Raw genomic sequence first — 20883 nt, 5'->3', positions numbered from 1 at the left:
GACTCACACATATTGGTTTAGCCGACCGAGAAACTGCGTGAAGAATGTCTAGTTATCGGTATGCTAATATACATGTATTATATCGTGTCTATATTTGCAACATGACATCGACATGGGATTTTGTCCTGAGAACGTTGCAATTCGCTAGCTTTAGGTTATCAAAAATGAGTACCTTGGTGGACTATTTGCTATTATTAATAACCATAGATTCCCCCAAACCGCGGATTTGATACCTAATTTGTTTAAATATGTCCATTCCTATGACAGAAAGTCATTCACTCCACTCAGCTTGGGATGTAATAGAAATCAGGGAATAAAATAATATTTTAATTAATCGGGTATGCTATCAAACGAGGCTAGCCCGCCGTAACCTTGGTATACCCTCAGTATTACCTTTGCTGACCATCTCGACTAGGAGCTCCTCCGTGGCTCTAAAGATCCGACTCAGTAGCTCATAGACGGTGTGTAGAGGTCTGGCTAAGAATGCATCTAACACACTCCGCTGGGTATTGTGTTGCTTCCTGTGCGCCTGCTGCTTGAGTACGCAGCGCCCTCACCGAGACCACGCTTAGCGAATGCAGTCCAGCTAAAACGTCATTTGTCAGTTATCGTGTTGGTTTGAGTTGCTAGATTTACTTACAGCTCGCAGACGTTGTCACCGCCGGTCAATGCCTCGTCAGCGTCAATGATGGCATCACGGGCTTGAACGAAGTTGGGGTTGCAGGGTTGGCTAGAAAGAATAGAGGGTCAGCTCATCGCACTATCTCAAGGCGTCACGCCATGTCTTGGGTTCAGGTACTTACAGGGCCATAGCGTCAACAACAAGCTTCAGAGTCAGGTACTTTCCGTCGGTCGGGACACCGTTCTGGTCGAATTCAGGCTTGGGACCGTCATTCTTGCCGTGCTTGTCGATGAGATTCCATAGGACTTCGTACAAGATCGTAGCCCACACCTCACCAATATCGTGCACCTCATTGTACGTGTTAAGCGTGACGTATTGGTATGGGTTGGTGTCGAGGCTTGTCGAGTATAGATAGTTTCGGATGCCCTCGGGGCTGTTGTAAACCCACGCGCCTAAGCTGTAATCCGTATTCCGAGTGTCGCCAGGCTGTAGGCGGATAGCTGTTGCGAAGAAGTCGCCCCAGCCCTCGCCCATACCACCCGATTCAAGCGCGTTCAGGCAGTTGGAGTTTGCAGGGCCACCGGTCAGGCGGTTCGACACTAATACGGGAGAAATATCAGCCATGTCATTTCTTCGGGCTACTCAATAAAGAATGGATTGTCACTTACATCCGTGACTGTATTCGTGGATAATGACGCCGGCCTCGAAGGCGCAATCTCTATAAGGGGTCGACTCTGTCCAAATGTACATCCTCATCCGTCCGTTCTGTCCATCGGGAGGGGTGGCGAAGTTAGCATTGTTGGTGCCGGAGCCGTCCTGCGCGTTGAGGATGACGAAGTCGTTACCCTTGCCACCCTGTCCGTTGTTATTGGTTTCGAAGTTGCCGGCCTCCTCGGTGAAGCCGAGGTCATACAGTAAATCATGGTACGTGTTCGCCGTATAGAAGAGCTGAGCGACCGAAGCATCTGCGTACGTTGACGGCGGCGTCAAAGTTGCGTCCCACTTATACTCGAACTTTAGGGACGAGCTGTCTGGGCGATAGTTGTTGAGATAGTCTGATCCACCATCCGGGTTGGTTTGCGCAATGCCGTTGTCTGTGGATAAGATTTAAGGTCAGTCGTTACATCCTAAGCGTGCACTATACGTGCAACGAGCTATATGTCGCCATAAGACGACACAGTAGATGGTTTGGAAATTAACTCACTTCCGCGTGTAGTCGTGTAGTTGGTCGTTCCGTCGGATATCCACGTGAACTCGGATGTCTGGAGGTCCCACGGGTCCGTTACGACTTCTCGCTCGCCCACATCGGGGTCGTTTACTCCCCACGGGCTATCGGGGCATTAGACACGAGGTTGCGAATGGATGTATAGATTATACTCACTATACCAGGTACGTAGCATCGGCGACGTAGTCGACCACACCATGAACTTCTTCGTTGGTGTTTGCATCAACGTACGACAGTAGCCAGTTGTCTAAGATGTCGGTCTCTATCCTCCATGTAAGAGCTAGGTTACCGTCAGGCTTGGCGAAGTAGACTAGGCGGGCTTCTGGGTCTTTCATCGCGCCTGAAGTTCCTTTGAGCACAAAAGTTTCGGTGCCGTCGGTCGCCTCCGCGGAGGCGTCCCCGGTTACAGGTAATTCCAAAAGTTTAGTAGCCCCCGAGAGTGCTTGCGTCGGGTCTGAGAACTCCCGCTTCTGAAGAGGGCTTTCTTCGGGGATGGAACCCGTGAAAAATGAGTTACCGTATGAGAAGACATTCCCATCGGCGCCAATCTAATAAGCAATTAGTTTCAAACTCATCAACTTCTCCCATAGCTACCGGCTTCGAGGCTTACATTGACATTGAAGTCGGCATTGTCAATATCCAACCCATGAGCCGTCTGCTTGAAGTTGACGTGAGCAATCCCGTTCTTGCCAACGTAGTGGTCGTCAACGAGGCGGAACGTGGCTCCGGGGACAGTACTCTTGACGAGCTCAGTCGCGGTGTCGACGTAGGAATCCCGTTTTAGAAGACGGACGGCCTTGTTGGTGCTTGCTGCAGCCTTGTTCGTATACTCGGCCGTCTCCTTTAGACGGTAGGCATTTAGGTCTACCGTCCGGCGCCGGAGCCCAGCCTTGTAAGATTGGGTAGGGTGGCCATGGGCGGGCAGTGATGCGCCTAGAAGGCCGAGTAACAACAATGATCGGATCATCACGAAGGAGAAGCAGCAGAGACGAATTGCTGTGCTTGTGCTTGGGCTTGATGGTTCTACGATCGTTCAACGTCGAGTGTTTATATAGCTCGAGCTTCTTGGTATTCGGCCTCGACCCTGGTATCCTTCCTCATTGAACTTCCTCTTTCGAAAAGGTTCGTGATGACTGACAGACATGATGCTTATCGGTAGGGTTGGAGTTTAACATGTCTTGATTTGTCGGCCTACTGACTACGGTCGTGTGCCGTTGACCGAACATCTCACAGATATTCCTCCGTTCGAGAAAGCCGTCAAGATTCACGAGCACAGCTCCCTCCCATTGGCGGGATGCACAATAAGCTTGACAGCTTCCCCCCTGCTGATACGAGTTCACGAAAGGAAAGTGATTGTCAGTTGCAGCGGCATACCACACGTCTTGACAGGGGCCTATGGCGTTCGGAGTAGGTTCCCTGAACACGGTAGGCCGGCTGGCTGGCATGCCAAGACGTCGGAGGTTTGACTGGGACGAAATAGCGCCGGACTGCTCTATCGGTCGGGCTTCAATTTCACGATACGGTGTACCCACACACCGGACAAGGCTTAACCCTTTATTCGATTAGCCTCGTGGGTTTTCCACCTGGGCCTTGAATTGCAGTCGCTTTCTTTAGGGCTTTAGAGTTATCGTTTGCCTCCTTTGCAGTATATATATTTTCAACACCCCGAGCTGCCAGGGCGCCTGATGGACTACAGACAACCACTACGAGCTCGTTAATGCTATTGGAGCTTTGATATGCATTCATGCAACTTCCAATTCGAGAATGTCTCTTCTGCTCACATCTCTCAAGTATATCTCGACTACCTATGGCACATTCTTGTCAAGGCTTAGCTCCAATCTTTTGGTACTCCCGGGGGTCAGCCTTGGCGCATCGGCTGACCTCCGCTGCGCCAATGTCGCAATCTGTATCCCGGCAGACGAGGAAAGCAAGACTACCTCGTTAGGGCGGGTGTGTGACGCGCTGAGTCCTATGGTAGGACATGTTGAGATAAGGACTCTTAGCTTGGCAGATGCAATATTTGTTGCTTAAGTCCTAAGGCTGCCCTCTGCGAGAGAAAGCTATAGGCCTATCCCCTATTAAGTTGTCATTATAAATTGACCTTGGCTGTTAGACGGCCGCGACTGGTCTGGCGCTTAAAACAGTGGTCGATAATACTACAACTCTTATGACCTGGGAATTGATTGGTGGTTGTATTGCAGACCTTCCTAGAGAAGTAAGACGACCGAGACTTGGACCACGATATTGCAACTTTATCGCAAAGCGAGCCAGATACGAAGCAATTGTCAGGCACGACAGCTTACTGGTTCTGTACTCTCTCTAACCTGTTTATCACTCCCTCGGCTTCGTCGCATACATAGCAAACTAACGATTGAGGAAATGTGTAAGAGAGGTAAAGAGGTTGAAGCTCACCCGGGTCACCTGGGTTGTTAATGTATGCGTAGTAGTGCATTACAATCCTGGGGGTGATCCCGAAGTTTGCGAAAGGCCTAGATTCTCCGCACGTTGTTGGACTTCCCCAGACAACGAGTCTAAAATACCTATAACGAATGCCTATAACGTAGGGCTTTGACTAACTACTTCTATATCTGGACGTTGCATTGAAGACTTTTTTCTATAACAACTAATTCTTTAGAGCACCTAACCTAAGGGTGAAGTATGACTGGGTAACGTGCCACTGTTCGTTCCACTCAACCCTAGTGTCTTTGAGCTTGGCATACTGAACCCCCAATTGTTCGTAGCCAGGTAACACCATGCTGGTATGGGGGAAACACGGTTCTTTCGCCGATTTAGTTGTAGATATACTCACCGAGGCTTCTAGTGAGCTCGTTTCCTCTTTAGGCCATCCTTTCGCCCTAATGATAATACATAATACGATAGCATTGGCATGACCTACCTACCTATAACAGCCGTTATATGAGGGGTTCCAACTGCCTCATCGGCTTAGCTTTAGTAGGAGGTGCTCGAGCGAACTTGGCAATCTCGTATGCGTTAATTGGGGCTGCGATAATCGATTTCGCGATGAAGTATTAATGGGACTTTTGTTAAGTTGTCCCCCAAACGGCCTTACCTGTCCTGTCTTGTGCAATGGACTCTAACGTTTACATAATAGCGGGGATGCAGATATCTCAACAAGCAATCAGGCGAATCGTATGATTTTGCCATCTCAACTCCAAGGATGGTTGGTAATGCCATTACCTGACAGGTAACGTTAACCATCTCATACTGCCCTTGTGTATTATAGTATAAATTATAACCTGGCAGTGAACGAATATGGGTTTTAAGAAGAAGACGGAACAAGACCGCACGACGGGATGGAGGGTTAAGCATCTACAGGATAGAATCGAGAGAAGGAAAATAACAGTCTGTCGTTATGGGAAGGCGAAATATATGCAAATCAACGCAATTAAACTGGCCTCTTAGGTCCATTCAGTTGGACTTCCTATCTGCTGTTTGTAATATCAAGAAGCGGCTGGTCTAGTCGTCTATAGTGACATTCGAAGATTTTGCTCACCGTAGCCTAATGTATAGCCTCTAATATGGTAGTAATGTCCCCAATTATGTTTTGGGATTGGGACTCCGAGAGAAAGGGAGAGTTGAATATGCCAATATCCATATTACCCTCACGTATGGCCACTTCGACATCCAGTGTATGCTGTTGATCGTTAGCGTCGTCGTGTCCCTGTTTTGGATGGATAAGAATGAACTCACCATATACACCTCCATCGCTTCGTTTTGTGATGTAAAGCGCCCATTTGGTCGTGGAGCGCTCCACGATGAGCCGTCACTATCGGGGTTTGATATCGGATTATCAGATATTTCGGTCATCGTAACACTGCGCGTCGTGTATGCGGTGCTTGGATTCATGGGGGAAGCGAGGAAGTTGACAGAACTCTCAATCCGTATCCCCGTCCAAACGTAAATCTCCCACAAGCTCACGCTAGCATTCTCAAAGCTACTGATTTCAAGAATATCTTTTTGAATCTCAATAGCTAAATTAAGGACTGACTGGGTCAACGGGTTTCTGACGAGAAGAGGTACGATGCTCAACGTCGGAAATGGCGCTTCTTCAATGCCAGTAAAGCTTGTTCTATTTGCGAGATAAACTCCAAAAACAACGTCTCTATTATGTTCGCCTGGTTCGTCGGACTGCCGTATAGCTGCTAAAGCCTTTGAGTAGGCTGCGAAAAAGAGCGCCTGCAGCGTTACCCCGTGGGCTGAACCTACCATTTTAACTCTCGACACGTTGTTTATCGCATTGCGCCTAAACAGTGATATTACCCCAGTCTTCTGAATATCTGCTGAAGTGTTTTGCAGAGGCAGCATGCGCGTTGGGGCTATTCCTCGAAGATATGAAATCCAGAACTTTTGTCTTCGCTGCTGTATAGTAGGGGAATAGTGACTCAACACGAACTCAGACCACCTAGGTTGATAAGCGCTCAGGGTCGGTGTCAGGCTATTCTCGCATATCTCTAAGAAACGGCTCATTAAAATTGGCAGGCTGATGGCATCGTATAGGGCATGATGAATCTGTAGATGAACAAGGTGGTTTTCTAGGCTTAAATTCTCAACGCGGATATATAAGAAGGGCGTCACGGACTCCTCGTAGACCTGGCGACCTTGTACGATATCCGGCGGGTTGTGCTTGGAATAATCTATCGACATTGATTTCGTAATGATTTGGACGAAGGGGATCTCGGTGGATTTGGTCGCGGCAAAGTGTGTTCGGAACGCCAGAGTCTCAGATATAAGCATAGACCATGCTTTCGAGATCGCTTCGTGGCTGGTGTTTCCACGAAGCTGGAAAGTAAATCGCGGGAAGAAGAGAAGTCCGTTTGTGTTTTGCCAGGTGCTTAGCATGTGCACTTGCATGGGTAGAGCTGGCAGAACAGCTTCTACATCAGCTTCATCTAACCCGGCATCCTTGAGGAGAGAATCTATTTCAGCTTGTTTAAGTATCGAGTCGAGTCGCGACGGCGAATCCGTAAGGCGAGCTTTTGACTGCTTGTCGTGACTTGCTACCTGATCTATTATTTCGCGTATAGATGTTGCTTCGAGTATGTCACGGACAGAAACGTCTAGCCCCCGTTTTCGGATCATAGATGATGCTTTGATAGCGCTGATAGAATCCAGACCCAGGTAATATATGGAATGATTAGGGTTAATAATATGCTTGTCTATCCCCGACAGCTCGGACAAGACTTCCAATACAGGCGATTCCAAGTGCGCGAAATTTATTTCTCGTGATGCTTCGTCGCCCAAAGTTGTTTTTACTCCGTCAGTGGTATTGCTGTTCGGTTCGAACGGCTCTAACCCACAAACGGATACCTTATCTGACATGTCAAATTCGAGGATACCTGCATAATCCCCGGTAAAATACCCTAGAACACGTTCAATATTGGCTAGAATTCGATTCGCATCCTCTAGGGATATATAACGCTCGTCACCGGCTATGCGCCACACGACTGACTTCCTAGTGATCTCCATTTCAACGCATACGGGATAATCCACAGCGGACGATGCATGGACTGATCGTAGAATGGCGCTATCCGATCCGACCGTGTGATCCCCAATATTTTGCAAGAGGAAGAGTGTATTGAAGATATTCTCCCCCTTGAATTTGGATATTTTCTGCACCTCTCGAAGTGGGAAGTGTTGGAATTCCAGGATGTCTGACATGCTAGCCTGTAAGTAGTCGAAATACTCCGTCATTGTCCCATGGAGTATGACCCTTAGAGGCACAGTATTCATGGTAGGGAATAGCAAGTTTCGAGCTTCGTCCGTGTCTCTTCCTGATAATACTACACCAAAAATAACGTCGAGGGACTTTGACATCGAAGCGAGTACCGGCGCCCAACATCCTTGAGCTAGGACCTGTGGCGTGACGTGGTACCTTTTACATAGCGCCGTCACGCCTCGAGGGTCTAGTGCAGATAGCAATTCCGATCGATGTATTGTTGGCGTATGGCTGCTGGGCAGATTTACAATAGGACGGAGGATAGTTGGACGAGCCTCCATTAGGTAGTCGGCCCAAAAGCTCTCACCCGCGGTCGAGGAGCTAAAGAGTAGATGAGCAAGATACGGCTCATATGCGCTTCGCGCGTGATAGTGACCATCGTACGCTGCTTGCACGTCTCTGTGGAGTAATTCGACTGACCACCCGTCGTATAGGGCATGGGCGATTGAGAGGACGAGATAGCGACCATTTGGAGTATTTACGAGGGCTAGCTGAAATAGATCTGACGTTCCATTGGCTGCTGCTGCTCTGTTCCGGGCCCGGTCAATTACTTTCGAGATATCGTCTAAACCGGAAAGCTCCACTGTCGGCTTAAATTCGAAGGGTTGGTCTCGGACAATTTGACAGAACGCGGCTTTACTGTTTGGGCTGTCGATCGCTGAAAACGTCGTTCGTAAAATTGGGGAGTTGGCATATACTGTAGTCCAGGCCGACTTTAGTCGGTTGATATCTGTGTTTTGCGAAATCTCTAGTACGTCGTGATTGAAATATCGTCTGAAGTCAGATAGCAGCATGTCCACTACCATGAAATCTTGCAATGGCGTTGGCGGTAGAATGGCCGTGACATTATGAAGATCTTTTAGATCCTGTACTAAGCATCCCCTCAAGAAGGCGCTCGAGCTGCTTAGGCTAATGGTTTCCTTGTGATTGTCATCGCCGCTCGTGTCTGTGGTAATATGGGAATTGGCGATGCTCTTGAAGGTGGGGTTTTTCATTAGCTCGCTGATTGTAATTCGAATGCCAATTTTCTTGAGCCTCGCAGCGAGCTTAATGCCGTCAATACTATCCAAACCAAGCTCAAGGAACCTTGTGTTTTCTTGGACTTCTTCGTCTGGCAATCCAGCCAAGGAGGCCACTTCGTGCCGAGCTTCCCGGGTTCTGATGTTGTTGAAGATTTTGGATCCATTTATTTCCGTAGTCGAAAGATTTGACTTTACCAAGTATGAACTTTGCGATACGGTGCCCGACCCACCGGACGCCATGGGACCACTCGGAAGCGGCATATCACTTTCTGAATTGGCGAAGGCTATGAGAGCTTGGCTGAATTCGTCTAGTAAGAAACTAATAGCAGCTTCTGTAGCAATATTCTTCTGAGCGACGATACTGGTTCGCAGGGATTGGTCTCGTGATAAGACTACCTCGAGCGCCAGTGGGTAGTCGGGGATTCCAGTCGACTGTACCGATGACCAGAATGATGATCTAGGTTCTGCTGTTGGGAGGACGTCCTCCCGGTCAAACGTCAAGAGGATGTCAAATAATGGTTTTCCCTTCGAGCACCACTTTTGTACATCTCGAAGTGGCGTATGCACATACTCTAGCATACAAGTACTGTACTCCTGGACTTCTTGTACGAGTGAAATCCAATTGTCGTGATTAGTAAGGTCTACCCGGAATGGCAACGTGTTGAAGACGGGCCCAATTACGTCTTCTATGCCTTCAAAAACTAGGGACCTCCCAGAGAAGACAATGCCAACAGTAGGCACAAACCCGAGATGTTGGTGTAATGCAACTAACCAAGCGGACAGGACTACGGTTTGGTGTGTTACGCCGAGCGCTAACCGCTGGGTTTCCAATCCGCTTATACTGACCACTCGAGATAATAAGACGTCAAGTGCCCCGGACTGAACTGTAATAGCCGGCATTGGTTGAAATGAACTCTCCTTAAACATATTTTCCCAGAAAGGTCTCGATTCAATATGCTTCAAGAGCGGCCCGTAGGGCAATACCTCAAAGAACGTAGGGCTACGTACGGGTGGTATTTGGAAGTATTTTTCGTTCACCCTTCGGAGCAGGAGTTCAAAGCTACGGCCGTCGTAGACGGCATGGAACAGCCGAAGGAGGAGCATTTGCTTTCCGTGATGCTTGAGGTAGTCGATCTCTATAGGATTGCCAAGAATATCCTGATTCGACGCAATCCAGCGGTCTCGACGTTCTGACATGAGAACTGCGATATCCTTTTCTTCTGGATTAACCTCAAACCAGGGCACAGCCGTTTTCTTGGTTGCGACTTGGATATACCCATCTGAAGTAGGGAAGAACGTCGTCCTTAGAACGGCATATTCGACAAATACGCTATCCCAACAATTTCTTAGGCGACTCACCGACACCGTAGTATCGAGGTAGATCTGAAACTGACTAAAATATGCCGATTGAATCTCAGAGGCCTTTGATCTAGTAATCATTCCCTCTTGAAGGGGAGTGCATGGCGCGATGTATTCCACGTCTGGTTGATCGATATTTAAAGTCCTACACACTGCACCAATATTCCTATGGTATTGAGCGCGAATGGACTGCTTGATTTGAAGAGTTTGTCTGTTGAGAGTCATAGGGGTCGCTTGGGTGAGGGCTTGGGAGAGATGACTTAGTTGAGGATGTCGTAAAATGAGCGAAGGAGCTGCGAGGGTGAATCCCCGGGATTGAAGAGCGATAGCTAGCCGCGCAACGTTAATCGAGTCGATGCCGAGTTCAAATATCGAAGACGATGGGTGGATCTCGGTATCTTTGACCTCTGTTATAGTTGAGATAGCTAACGCTATCAATCGTTCCTTTTCATTAAGTGCCCTCTCAGTGCTGGTTGAGCCCGTCGTACCATCCCGCAAGTGATCATGGGGTAGCTCTGCGAAGAGTTGTTTCAGACGTTTCGTATCTACTTTATTATTTGCCGACAGAGGGATGAAGGGCACGCAAAAAACGTAAGTGGGAACCATGTATCCAGGAAGGCGGTCTCTGCAAGCCTCGAGCGCTGAGCGAGACAAGTTCAGTGATATCTGATCAGAAGCGATTTGCAAATCGGTAGGGCGACGCGAGCCCACGTCGGAGGCTAGAAACGAAACAAGGAGATCTCTGTCTTGCCCCATATATCTTGTAACTAAGGTGAATACATCCGTCACTTGATTAGGGAGACCGGACTTAATGGCATGGTTGATTTCGCCAATTTCGAGCCTCTGGCCGCGCAGCTTAACCTGGTCGTCGGCACGGCCTAAGAAGTCAAATGAGCTATCATGAAGCACGCGCACCAAATCGCCCGTACGATATACACGTTCGCCGTATCGCTCAAGCACCGGGAAACGCTCCTCGGTGAGATCTTTCCGGTTTAGGTACCCCAGGCCGACAAGCCTCCCAGACACGCACAGCTCTCCGACGCCGCCCTTAAGTACCGGGATTTCGGTACCGGGCTCTAATACGTAAGTACCCACGTTTGGAAACTGATGCCCAATATTAGACGGTTTACCATTAGCAGGAACCCTCTGGAACATCGTAACACCAATAGTGGCCTCCGTGGGGCCATAAGCATTATAAATAACCCCCTTCGGTCCCCACGCTTGCAATATCTCTTGCCGAAGTTGCTCGCCTCCGGTAATAAAAATGCCTCTACATAGGCTTGGCGCTTCGTCAGGATGAATAAGCTTCGCTAGACTCGGCGTTAGGTCGATATGGGTAATGTCTAGACTTGATATCGTGGCGGTTATGTCTGCAAGTATCAGGTCCTTGGGCGCCGCAACAACAGTGATACCTACAAACCAGGACCAATACTGTTCCAAGACAGATACGTCGAAATGGAACGAAGCAAACTGTAGCCATCTAGAATGTACGTCCCAGTGACCAGAAAAAAGTTGCTCAAAAGCAAGCATGGCCTGGACGGCATTATCGTGACTTATAAGACAACCTTTCGGAGTACCTGTCGTACCGCTTGTGTAAAGACAATAACACGGATCTGATGGGGATCTTCGAGCAGGCTTTAGGGTCGCTGGAAAATTTAAGAGTTCACGCTCCATAACCGTATAAATTGGAACTGTTATATTTAAATCCAAGCTATCACCCAAACACGATTCGATAAGTAAACAAGAGGCCGCGGAATCGCTCAAGATGAATTCGAGCCGCGATACTGGGGCGCCGGGATCAAGAGACAGAAATGCGCATCCTGCCTTCAGAATCCCAAGGATTGAGAAGTAGGCCTCCGGGCACTTGTTGAAACATGTTGCGATAATGCTACCTGGTGGCGTATTGTGATGTGATAGCATATTAGCGACCCGATTTCCCATCTCGTCCAACTCGCGATAGGTCCAACGCCTGATGTAGACCGGGTTTCCCAGCTCCCTAACAAACTCAAGAGCAGTGGATGTTGGTATGCGCTGAGCAGAATTTTCAACAAGCTGGTGTAGAAGGTCTGCAGGAGGCGGAATCTGCTGGCTATCCGCCGGAAGAATAGAGAATATTTCAGGTGTGAGGCGAGAAAGCTTATCGGAATGACCACGAGGGAATGTGAGAAGGTCCGCGAGTAAGGCATCGAACTGCCGCAGGAGAAGACGCGCTTGTTCGGTTGGCAGGATATCTGCTTGGTGCGTCAGATACAGTTGAAGTATCCCCGAAGTCGTCTCAACGACTTCAAGCGCAACCGCATATTCAACTGATGCGGCCTCCTCCAATATCTCCCACGGATGCTCAATTTCGATTTTATCCGCGGTTTGATACGCTATTATAGTATCAAATAGTTGGCTACCAGGTCGGCCGAGCCACCGCTGCACTTTAGAAAGGGGCGTACGCTCATACCGACGTAGACTTGTATTGTACCGCATCATGTCTTCGAGAAGCTCGGCATTGGAGTTAGAGTTGCGCGCGAGAACAGGCAAAGTTGTTACCATTGGGAATATTACATCTCGTTCTTCCTGCGTGGAACGTCCATCAAGAACAATTCCAAACGTAACAGACGTCTCCCCAAGATAGGAAGAAAGCACCCGGGTCCAAGCTGCCTGTAGCGCGGCCCTGACCGTAACGTCTGCCTGGGAAGACATGCGACGAAGACTATCAGAAGACACATCGCTTGTCATAGATACGGTTAATGAAGTGCGGTTAGAAATATGAAGTGGCGTCATCGCCGGGAACTTGCTAACAACGAGGTCGGCGGCTTTCGCTCTCCAAAATGCTTCCGAGATCGATTTAGAATGTGCGGGATCGAGGCAAGCAGATAGAGCTGAATGGATTGAAGGAGAACCTCCGCTCGTGACACCCGACAGCGCTTCAGCCAATCGGCCAAGTAAGTATCGTAGTGAATTTGCGTCATACAATGCGTGATGCATAGCAAGATGCATAGTCGATTGACCGGATCCGTCGTCTACGATGACGACTTGCCAGGGCGGTATCGAAAGGTTTTCGAGAACCTTTAAGGCGGCACCTGCACGCCATTCTGAACGATCGAAGGAGCTAGATTGTCGAATCGACACCGGAGCGGAGAAGCCAGCCACGGGGTAAATTACCATCGCGTAGGAGGTGTCCTTGTGATCAACCGGTGTGAACCCAGTCCGTAATATCTGGCAGTGAGCCGTAAGCCGTACCCACGCCTCAGCGATTTGCTGAGAATCAACTCCGGCTCGCAGCACCCAGGCTATGTAGTTGAAGTAGTGCGCTCCATCTGAGTTAAGGAACTGGGATATCATACCCTGTTGTGTCGGGGTACATGGCAGCAATGCTTCATAATCTTTGGGTGATTTGGGATTTCTATCTAAATACCTACTGACGGTATCCTGAAAGCTGCTGAAGCCATAGACGAAACGCGCTTTTTCGCAATCGGGGGTCGTCAGGCGAGAGGCGATGCCTGCGCAGGTCGGATTCTCAATTACGTCTACTGCAGATATGACGCATGACTCTCGACGAAGAAGAGTTGCTAGTTGAACCGCGCCAATACTGTCTAGGCCAAAGCGATATAGCGAGACGTGCCGTCCAATCCTCTCCTCCGGGATATTTACTAGTCTGGATAGCACCGAACGAACAATCGATTCAGTTCTACTCCAGGATTCGTCGATCTCATATTTATCCGGTGCCACGAGATCTGTATCCGTTCTTGCTAGTTCCCGCGATACTGTCAAACTGGAAATATGATTCTGCCGTTCGGCTGGCAAGTTGGAAGTGGTTGGCATATGCGACGATGGGCGTTCTAGACAGGCTTCAAAAACATCCTGGAAGATATCTAGTATAAGTGATGAAATATGACGTGAGAAGATTGAACTATTCGTAGGTAAGCATCACACCGAAAGTGTAGTCGAGATGGGGCCTGAAGCTCACAGATTTGTGTGTAGTTGCATAGTAAGGATATTTCGTTCCTGCCAAGGGGTGATCTCGCACACAAGAGGCACCTGTCCTGGAGTTAGCTTATTGGTCTAAATAAGCAGCAATCAACTAATAACTTACATCCATGGCGCCGTGTTCTTGTTCCAGTGACCAGACCGTCCCATCTAAAGAGTAACCCTGCGGTTGGACAATGAGCACGGTATCGAAAAGATATGGTAACTGGAGTCGCGTTTGGATATGTCGTAAACTAGTGAACTGATATGGTATCATTTCGATATTGAGCCGTTGAAATTTGTTCATGACTTGATGAGCAAACTTGAAATTGGAAATATTTATCCTAACAGGAACAGTATTGAAGCATGGCGCTACAAGGGTATCGATTTGGTCTATGGCGATAGAGCGACCGCTCACAACGTTTCCAAAACAGACATCACGATTATCTTGCAAGAGAGAGAGCGTAATAGCCCAAGCCGTCTGGCATAATGGTAATAATGAAACACCTAGTTCCTGTGCACGAGCCGCAACGGAGGAATATGGACGACGTGATACATTTCCCGATATTACATACGAGTCGGGATGGTTAACAGAGGTTAACTTGCCAAAGCGAGATGGAGAAAATGAACGTAAGTGCTCTTCCCAGAAACTATCCGCTTTGGGATGTAGAGGAAGCGTTTCCTGAAGGAATGATTCAAAAGGTAGAACAGCCGGTAACTGCTCGTGCCGTGATACCGCCTCGATTTCCGCAAGGAGTTGCTTCATCGAGACACCATCATAGACGGCATGATGGCAAATAAATGACAGATATTCTATGGAGTTTTCAAGTTGGAAAAAGGAGAGGGATACTGGAGGCTCACCATTGTCAAGCGCACAAGGAAGGGAGCTTCTATGCCGGGATATCAGATCCTGGAAATTAGCCCTGTCTGCCTTGACAGTCTCCCACGTAGGAATGTGAGACGTCAAAACCACTTGGACCATTGGATGACGGGCATCCTCAGTCGTTACAAAACACGTCCGCAGGATTCCATGGCGTTTAAACATCACGTCCCAGTGTTTCTTCATAGTCTGCGAGGGCAGGCAAAGTCGGAATATCATCTGATTGCAGTAAGAAGACCCACCAGAAGACGTTCGAGAAGACGAAAGCATAGCTTCTTGTAAAGGGGTACACGGAAGAATATTCTCCACGCACCCCTCTCCCCGGTCATCAAAGCGTCTCCGAACGGCTTCCGCCAGCGGCTGAGGCAGAGCGACTGTCTTTCCATTGGGCTGGACTGTTGTTGTATATGTGTCCTCGGCGATGGCTAAAGCAAGTCGTCCGACGCTAGGATTTGATAGAATAAGGGATAGAGGAATTCGTTTCCCTAGGATTGTTTGGAGCCTCCGCGCTAGAGGCATCGCGGAGATCGAGTCTATTCCGAGGGCAGCAAAAGAACCCCATCGGTTGATTACCTTCTTATCGACGCGCAGCGTCTCTGAAATAACTCCTGCCAGCAAAACCTCGATCTCGGTCCATTCGAGGGAATCTTCAACGACACTTTGCATGGTGCTGCATAAGTTTAATATTACGCCCGAGAGGTCGCTAGCGGAAGAACGCAGCGAGTCATGATCGACTTTCCCAGATGATGTCAACGGTAGAGTAGATATTGGAATAACGAAAGACGGCACCATGTAATTTGGCAGAGCATCCCGCAGCGTCTGCTGTATCATGACCATCGACTTTCTTATCGGATCTGTAATGGGCAATATGCTAAAGCCCGGGCGTTCATAACTAGTAGGAACGTAGAACAAAACTAGCTGCTCTGTAGAAGCACCCCCGATTGTAGCAAGCACACTCGTGCAGGCCTTGGCAAGTCTATCCCTCAGAACAATCGCTTGGATCTCCTGAAGCTCGATCCTCAGTCCTCGGAGTTTCACTTGAGTGTCGATCCTCCCCAGGATAATTAAAGAGCCATCGGGCAGCATACGACCGAGGTCTCCGGATCGATATAAGCGGCCATACTCACGATGATGGAAGAACTTAGTCGAGGTCAGTTCAGGCATGTTAAGGTAGCCCGCAGCGACCTGGTCGCCCCCGAAACATAATTCGCCAACACAACCCAGGGGCATCAGCTCTGGAGCATCTTGAGAGAAAACAAAGGCTGAGGTGTTTTCGAGAGGCCACCCTAAGTATGGCGACGAATCACCTCGAGATACCTTCCTAACGGTACATATATTAGTCGTCTCCGAGGGGCCGTAGCCTATTAGTACCTATTAGTAGAACACCGAGAATACAGTTGGGCACTTACGTACCTTGCCATAGCTGCCGTGCCCAGGTTTCTAGCACTGCATCAGTCATCGGCTCACCTGATGTAACGAGCATTTTAACATTGGGCAGCCGACTAGGTTCTAGAAGCGAAGCAACGGTGACGGTCATACTGAGGTGAGTTACTCTTAGTGCCCGCACAGAGCTTTCGATATCTTCAAACAAGACGTCGTTAGTAGCCGAACATAGGCACATGCCGTTACCCCAGGAGAAGAATATCTCGAATACGGATACATCGAATGCTTGAGAACAAGCCTGCAGCATTCGGTCCGAGGGCTCGTGAGGGTAGATGCGAGATAGTGCTTCAATATTGCTTAGAATGTTTGCGTTAGTAACCGAGACACCCTTCGGGGTCCCGGTGGTTCCACTAGTGTAAATTACATAGGCGAGATCGTTCCGACCCGTAGGAATTTCAATGTTACAGTCGTGATATTCAGAGAGCATCACGCGCGACATATTAGCGACGGGGCAATAAAATGCTTCAGCAATCTGCCGTGGGAAGGATTCGTCGACGAGGCAAATTTGAGGTTGGGCCTGCTCAAAAATCAGTTGTATCCTCTGCGAAGGGGTACTGGGAAGGACGGGGAGATACGCGCAGCCAGTTTTGAGTATCCCGAGAATAGCGCAGTACAGCAGCGGCGATTTGTCCATAACTAACGCAATTATCCTTCCTGGCACAATACCGGATCGCCGTAGATAGTTCGCTATCTGATTCGCTCTCGAATTCAATTCCCCGTAGGTTAAGGTATGTGCCTGTATATTAGAAGCGCCGATCAATGACGCGAAGCATAGGGCGTCGTTAGTTGGATACTTCAGTGTTACCTCCTCTACAAGCTCGGATAAGCTCGAGGATATTGGAAGAATCTTCGGAATCTCGTTGTGACGGGATAGGTCATCAACCGGAAAGCATCGCAAGACACTACTAAGCGGTCGGTCTCTATTCGGAATAAAATAGCGAACCAAAGAATCGAGGTGTCTAAATAAGACGTCGACTTGGGGATGCGAGAAGGCGTCCGAATGCCATGTCAATTGGCACGAGAAGCTACTGTCAGAGGGAGTTATTTCGACGAGAAGTTTTGTTTCTACCACGTCCTTGTGCCAAGCTTCGTGGATAATGCTGTCGATCCGTTTGCGACTAGCAAGAGTTTCCTGGTAGGCGAAGATAACGTCGAAGAGCTTTTGAGCAGGAGGGATTCCAGCAGCTCGTTTAATATCCGAAAGAGAAAGACCGCCATATCTGAGCGTTTCCCGATTGAACATGTGAATGCCCTGGAGAAGCTCGATAACTGTAGTATATTCGCTTAAGATTGTTCTTACGGGGAGGGTTGTCATACACGGCCCCATTATCTTTTCAACACCGGCAATAGGAAGAGTCCGACCGGATGATACAGATCCTATTATGGTGTCGCCGACGCCATTGATTGCCCCCCAGAGCCAGGATAAACAAGCCTGGAATATGACCTGGGACCCGACAGATGCTCCAAGCGCAGAGTCTCTAACTAATACGGGATCGACCTTAATCTCCTTGCGCGCCGTCATAATCTGGGGCTCTCGCGCGGCCGAAGTTTTAAAGTTAGGTAGCGGCGTAGGAGCATAGCCGCGAAGCTTTCCCGCCCAAAATTCTTTTGCGTCAATCTCATTCCTCAAGGGGGCAGCTAGATGCTGGCATATCCGCCCGAACTGAGGCCTATCTACTGGCGGCTCGCCTCGTGCTAAAAGAGAAAGATCTTCAATTAGTAGATCTATTGTCCATCCATCATATATTGAATGATGAAGGGTCATCACAACGGTGTGGTACGTCGCCGGTGCGCGGCTGGGTATGATGTTAATTTTGAATGGGCGACGGAGGAAATGCTCAACGTCGGCGCATTCAAAAGAATATATACGGTCGAGGACTTCAATCTGGCTATGTTCGAGTTGCTTCCAAATTACTTGATATAATTTGTCATTGAGATATGTGAATCCGGTCCGTAGAATTTCATTACGTCGAGCGAGAACGACGAACCACGACTCTATCGATTCGACCGTAAGGTGATTGGGAAACCGGAGTTCGGTCTGATTTATATATAGCTTCGCGTCCTTTAGGGTTTCCGCGACCATCGCCTCCTGAAGAGGACTGCACGGCTCTACACGTTCGACATTCTCAGGACGTAGCTGCGTCGCCGTTTCAGATGCTAACAGATCCGCAAAGCAAGCCTGATCATGCCGGTCGAGGGGAGATTCGGTCGAGCTCGGCGAGTGTACCCCGCCATGCCGGTCTTCGATGACGCGAATAAGCTCCCGCACAGTCGTCACATCTAAAATGTTGATAGGGTTGATGGTAATTCCACCGGCCTGAATAGTTGATGCATATTCGATAGCCGCTAAGGAATCCATTCCTAACGAGGGTAGGTACGTCGACGGAGTGACGCGCCGTCCGAGAATGACCTCGGCGGTCTCGCAGAGTTGACGCTCCAATTCATCTTCGAATGCTTCCTCCGCTTCGGAATCGTGAGGAGTCGAAGTTTCGTATTGTTCGATTAGGGATCTCTTATCGATCTTGCCCGAAGGCAACCGAGGAAAATGTTCCACGATCTTCAAATCAGCAGGGATCATGAAGGCTGGTAGCCAAGATCTACATTGGGAAAGAATTGCCGCCCGCATCCCTGTTGATCTCGCGTCGTCTTCAACCGCCGCAAAGGCCACCAAAACGTTTGAGATCACAACAGCAAGAGCTCCATGACATCCCGGCGTGCGCAAGAGGGCATGCTCGACCTCCCCGAGCTCGATTCTTTGCCCGTTCAACTTGACCTGGCCGCCAGCAATCCTGCCAAGACACTCTATTGTGCCATCCGGCAATATTCTAGCCTTGTCTCCAGTCCTGTACACTCGACCCCAACTCGTATCGAGGAACGCGGCCGAAGTCTGCTCGGGTCTATTAATGTATCCAATGGCTACCTGATCGCCGCCGATTGCGAGCTCTCCGACTTGGCCGAGGGGGAGCACCCGGAATTCTGGAGTATCGCTATCTATTACGAATGCCGATACGGTATCGAGAGGAACTCCAATGTTATTCTTGCTAGACTTTTTGGAAAATGAGGGTTGGACTGCGCTGCAACCTTTGGCATGAGTATTCCAAACCGCGACAAGGAAAACTGCGGAATACTTACCAATGAATCGTCGCTTCAGTAGGGCCATACATGCCCCAGAGCAGGCTACCTCCATCATCGTCACCTCCAAATTCCTGGATGACGGGTTCGGTAAGCATCTCGCCGATGGTCAGTAAGAGACGCAATTCGGGAGCATTGCTCCTCTTCTTAAGTAGACTACCGGCAACGGATGGTGTTAATTCGCACGCATCTACGCGCGAATCTCTCAAAACGCCGGGAAGATCAGATAGCATATCCGCGCGACTCCTGCACACGAGAGTGCTACCGCGGAACAACGGAAAGAATATTTCAAACACAGACACGTCGAATGTGGGCGCCGCGAATTGGAGGAAGCGAGCGAATCGTGGAATGTGGCGATCGTGGGCAAGCAAGCTCTGCGTCACTGCACGGTGGGATATTGCAACCCCTTTAGGCGTCCCAGTAGAGCCGGATGTATACATGACATACGCCAGGTCGTCAGGCTCAGGTACCCTGCAGCTGTAGGGAACCAGCTGTCCCGTGTTGCACATTAGGAGGTCCAATGATCGGTCGACCGGCAGGATCCTGTAAGCATCATCGTCCGGTATTCTCGTTACATATTTAGAGTCAACTAGAACGAGCTCAGCCTTGACATCACTCAATATGAATTTGAGACGATCTCTCGGAATATCGGCGTTCAACGGGCAAAAGGCAGCACCGATTTTCAAAATGGCGAGGAGCCCGGCGTACAGCGCCGGCGACTGTGGGATGAGAATTGGTATAACAAGCCGTTCCCGGGAGTCAACCGACCCTGGCGGCCGCAAGATTTCGAGCATGCGCGTAGCCAGCGCGGTCGCTGCAGAGTGAAGTTCATGATAGGTGACGCTAAATCCAGCACCGGTGCTGCAATGATAATCTATAGCTAGTAGGCTATCGTTGCTCGACTCTGTCACTAGATCGTGAAGCAGCTTTGGTCCCTCAAGGATCAAAGGAGAGGGATTAAGGATGGATAGCTCTCTCGAGTCCATCTCCAGCTCCATTGTGAGGCACGAATGACCTTTTTCATTAGAGGACATGCGCTTCACGAAAGAGGATAGTGGTAATCAACCACGTTACCTCAACCGTCACTTCTGAGCAAGTAGTCACTGCGATGGCGTGACGACGGGTGGGCGATAGCGTGTGATTGGAGTTTATGATTAAGATGATTCTCGCGTAACTGGCGAAGAAGCTGCTAAGATAGGTAGATAGGACCAAAGCACACCTTTGCTTATACCTGATATTAGCCTTGACACGTTAGGTATAAAAGTAACTGCAACCACATCTCCTCTGAACTCAAAACCTGACGCGATACCTCTATTCCCTTGTACTCGAGGCAGTTACACCTCAAGGTACTAGAGGCTGAGGTAACACAGAAGCTAGGAGAGAAGGCGAAGTGGCTTTTGTGGCTTGACGCAGGAACGGTCGAAGATCTCGTTTACAATGTACTTGAGGACGCCTTACCCGTACGATCGGGCCGCCACGATACCGAGACGCGCCAGAAAGGTTAAT

At 49.2% G+C, this 20883-nt stretch overlaps 2 protein-coding genes across 2 annotated transcripts; both read right to left on the bottom strand.

Moving 5' to 3' along the window:
- Positions 1 to 359: 359 nt before the first annotated feature.
- Positions 360 to 3073, bottom strand: F4817DRAFT_367358 (Fungalysin metallopeptidase-domain-containing protein; the record flags this gene model as incomplete). The annotated part of the gene is made up of 8 exons (XM_049307110.1): positions 360 to 586; positions 641 to 730; positions 804 to 1221; positions 1291 to 1716; positions 1827 to 1951; positions 2004 to 2395; positions 2458 to 2736; positions 2990 to 3073. 8 exons carry the CDS (start codon positions 3071 to 3073, stop codon positions 490 to 492), a joined length of 1911 nt encoding a protein of 636 aa, XP_049156318.1. The 3' UTR covers positions 360 to 489.
- Positions 3074 to 5367: 2294 nt separating this feature from the next.
- F4817DRAFT_318586 (acetyl-CoA synthetase-like protein) lies at positions 5368 to 20375 on the bottom strand (the record flags this gene model as incomplete). The annotated part of the gene is made up of 6 exons (XM_049300932.1): positions 5368 to 5502; positions 5559 to 13866; positions 13924 to 13994; positions 14050 to 16163; positions 16216 to 19319; positions 19378 to 20375. 6 exons carry the CDS (start codon positions 20373 to 20375, stop codon positions 5368 to 5370), a joined length of 14730 nt encoding a protein of 4909 aa, XP_049156317.1.
- Between the last annotated feature and the right edge of the window lie 508 nt (positions 20376 to 20883).

This window comes from Daldinia loculata (assembly GCF_022478755.1).
Source record: "Daldinia loculata strain CBS 113971 unplaced genomic scaffold F4817scaffold_48, whole genome shotgun sequence".
In the NCBI taxonomy this organism is placed as follows: domain Eukaryota; kingdom Fungi; phylum Ascomycota; class Sordariomycetes; order Xylariales; family Hypoxylaceae; genus Daldinia; species Daldinia loculata.
The sequence above is the reverse complement of the archived record's forward strand: the minus strand, read 5'-3'. Positions and strand labels throughout refer to the sequence as shown.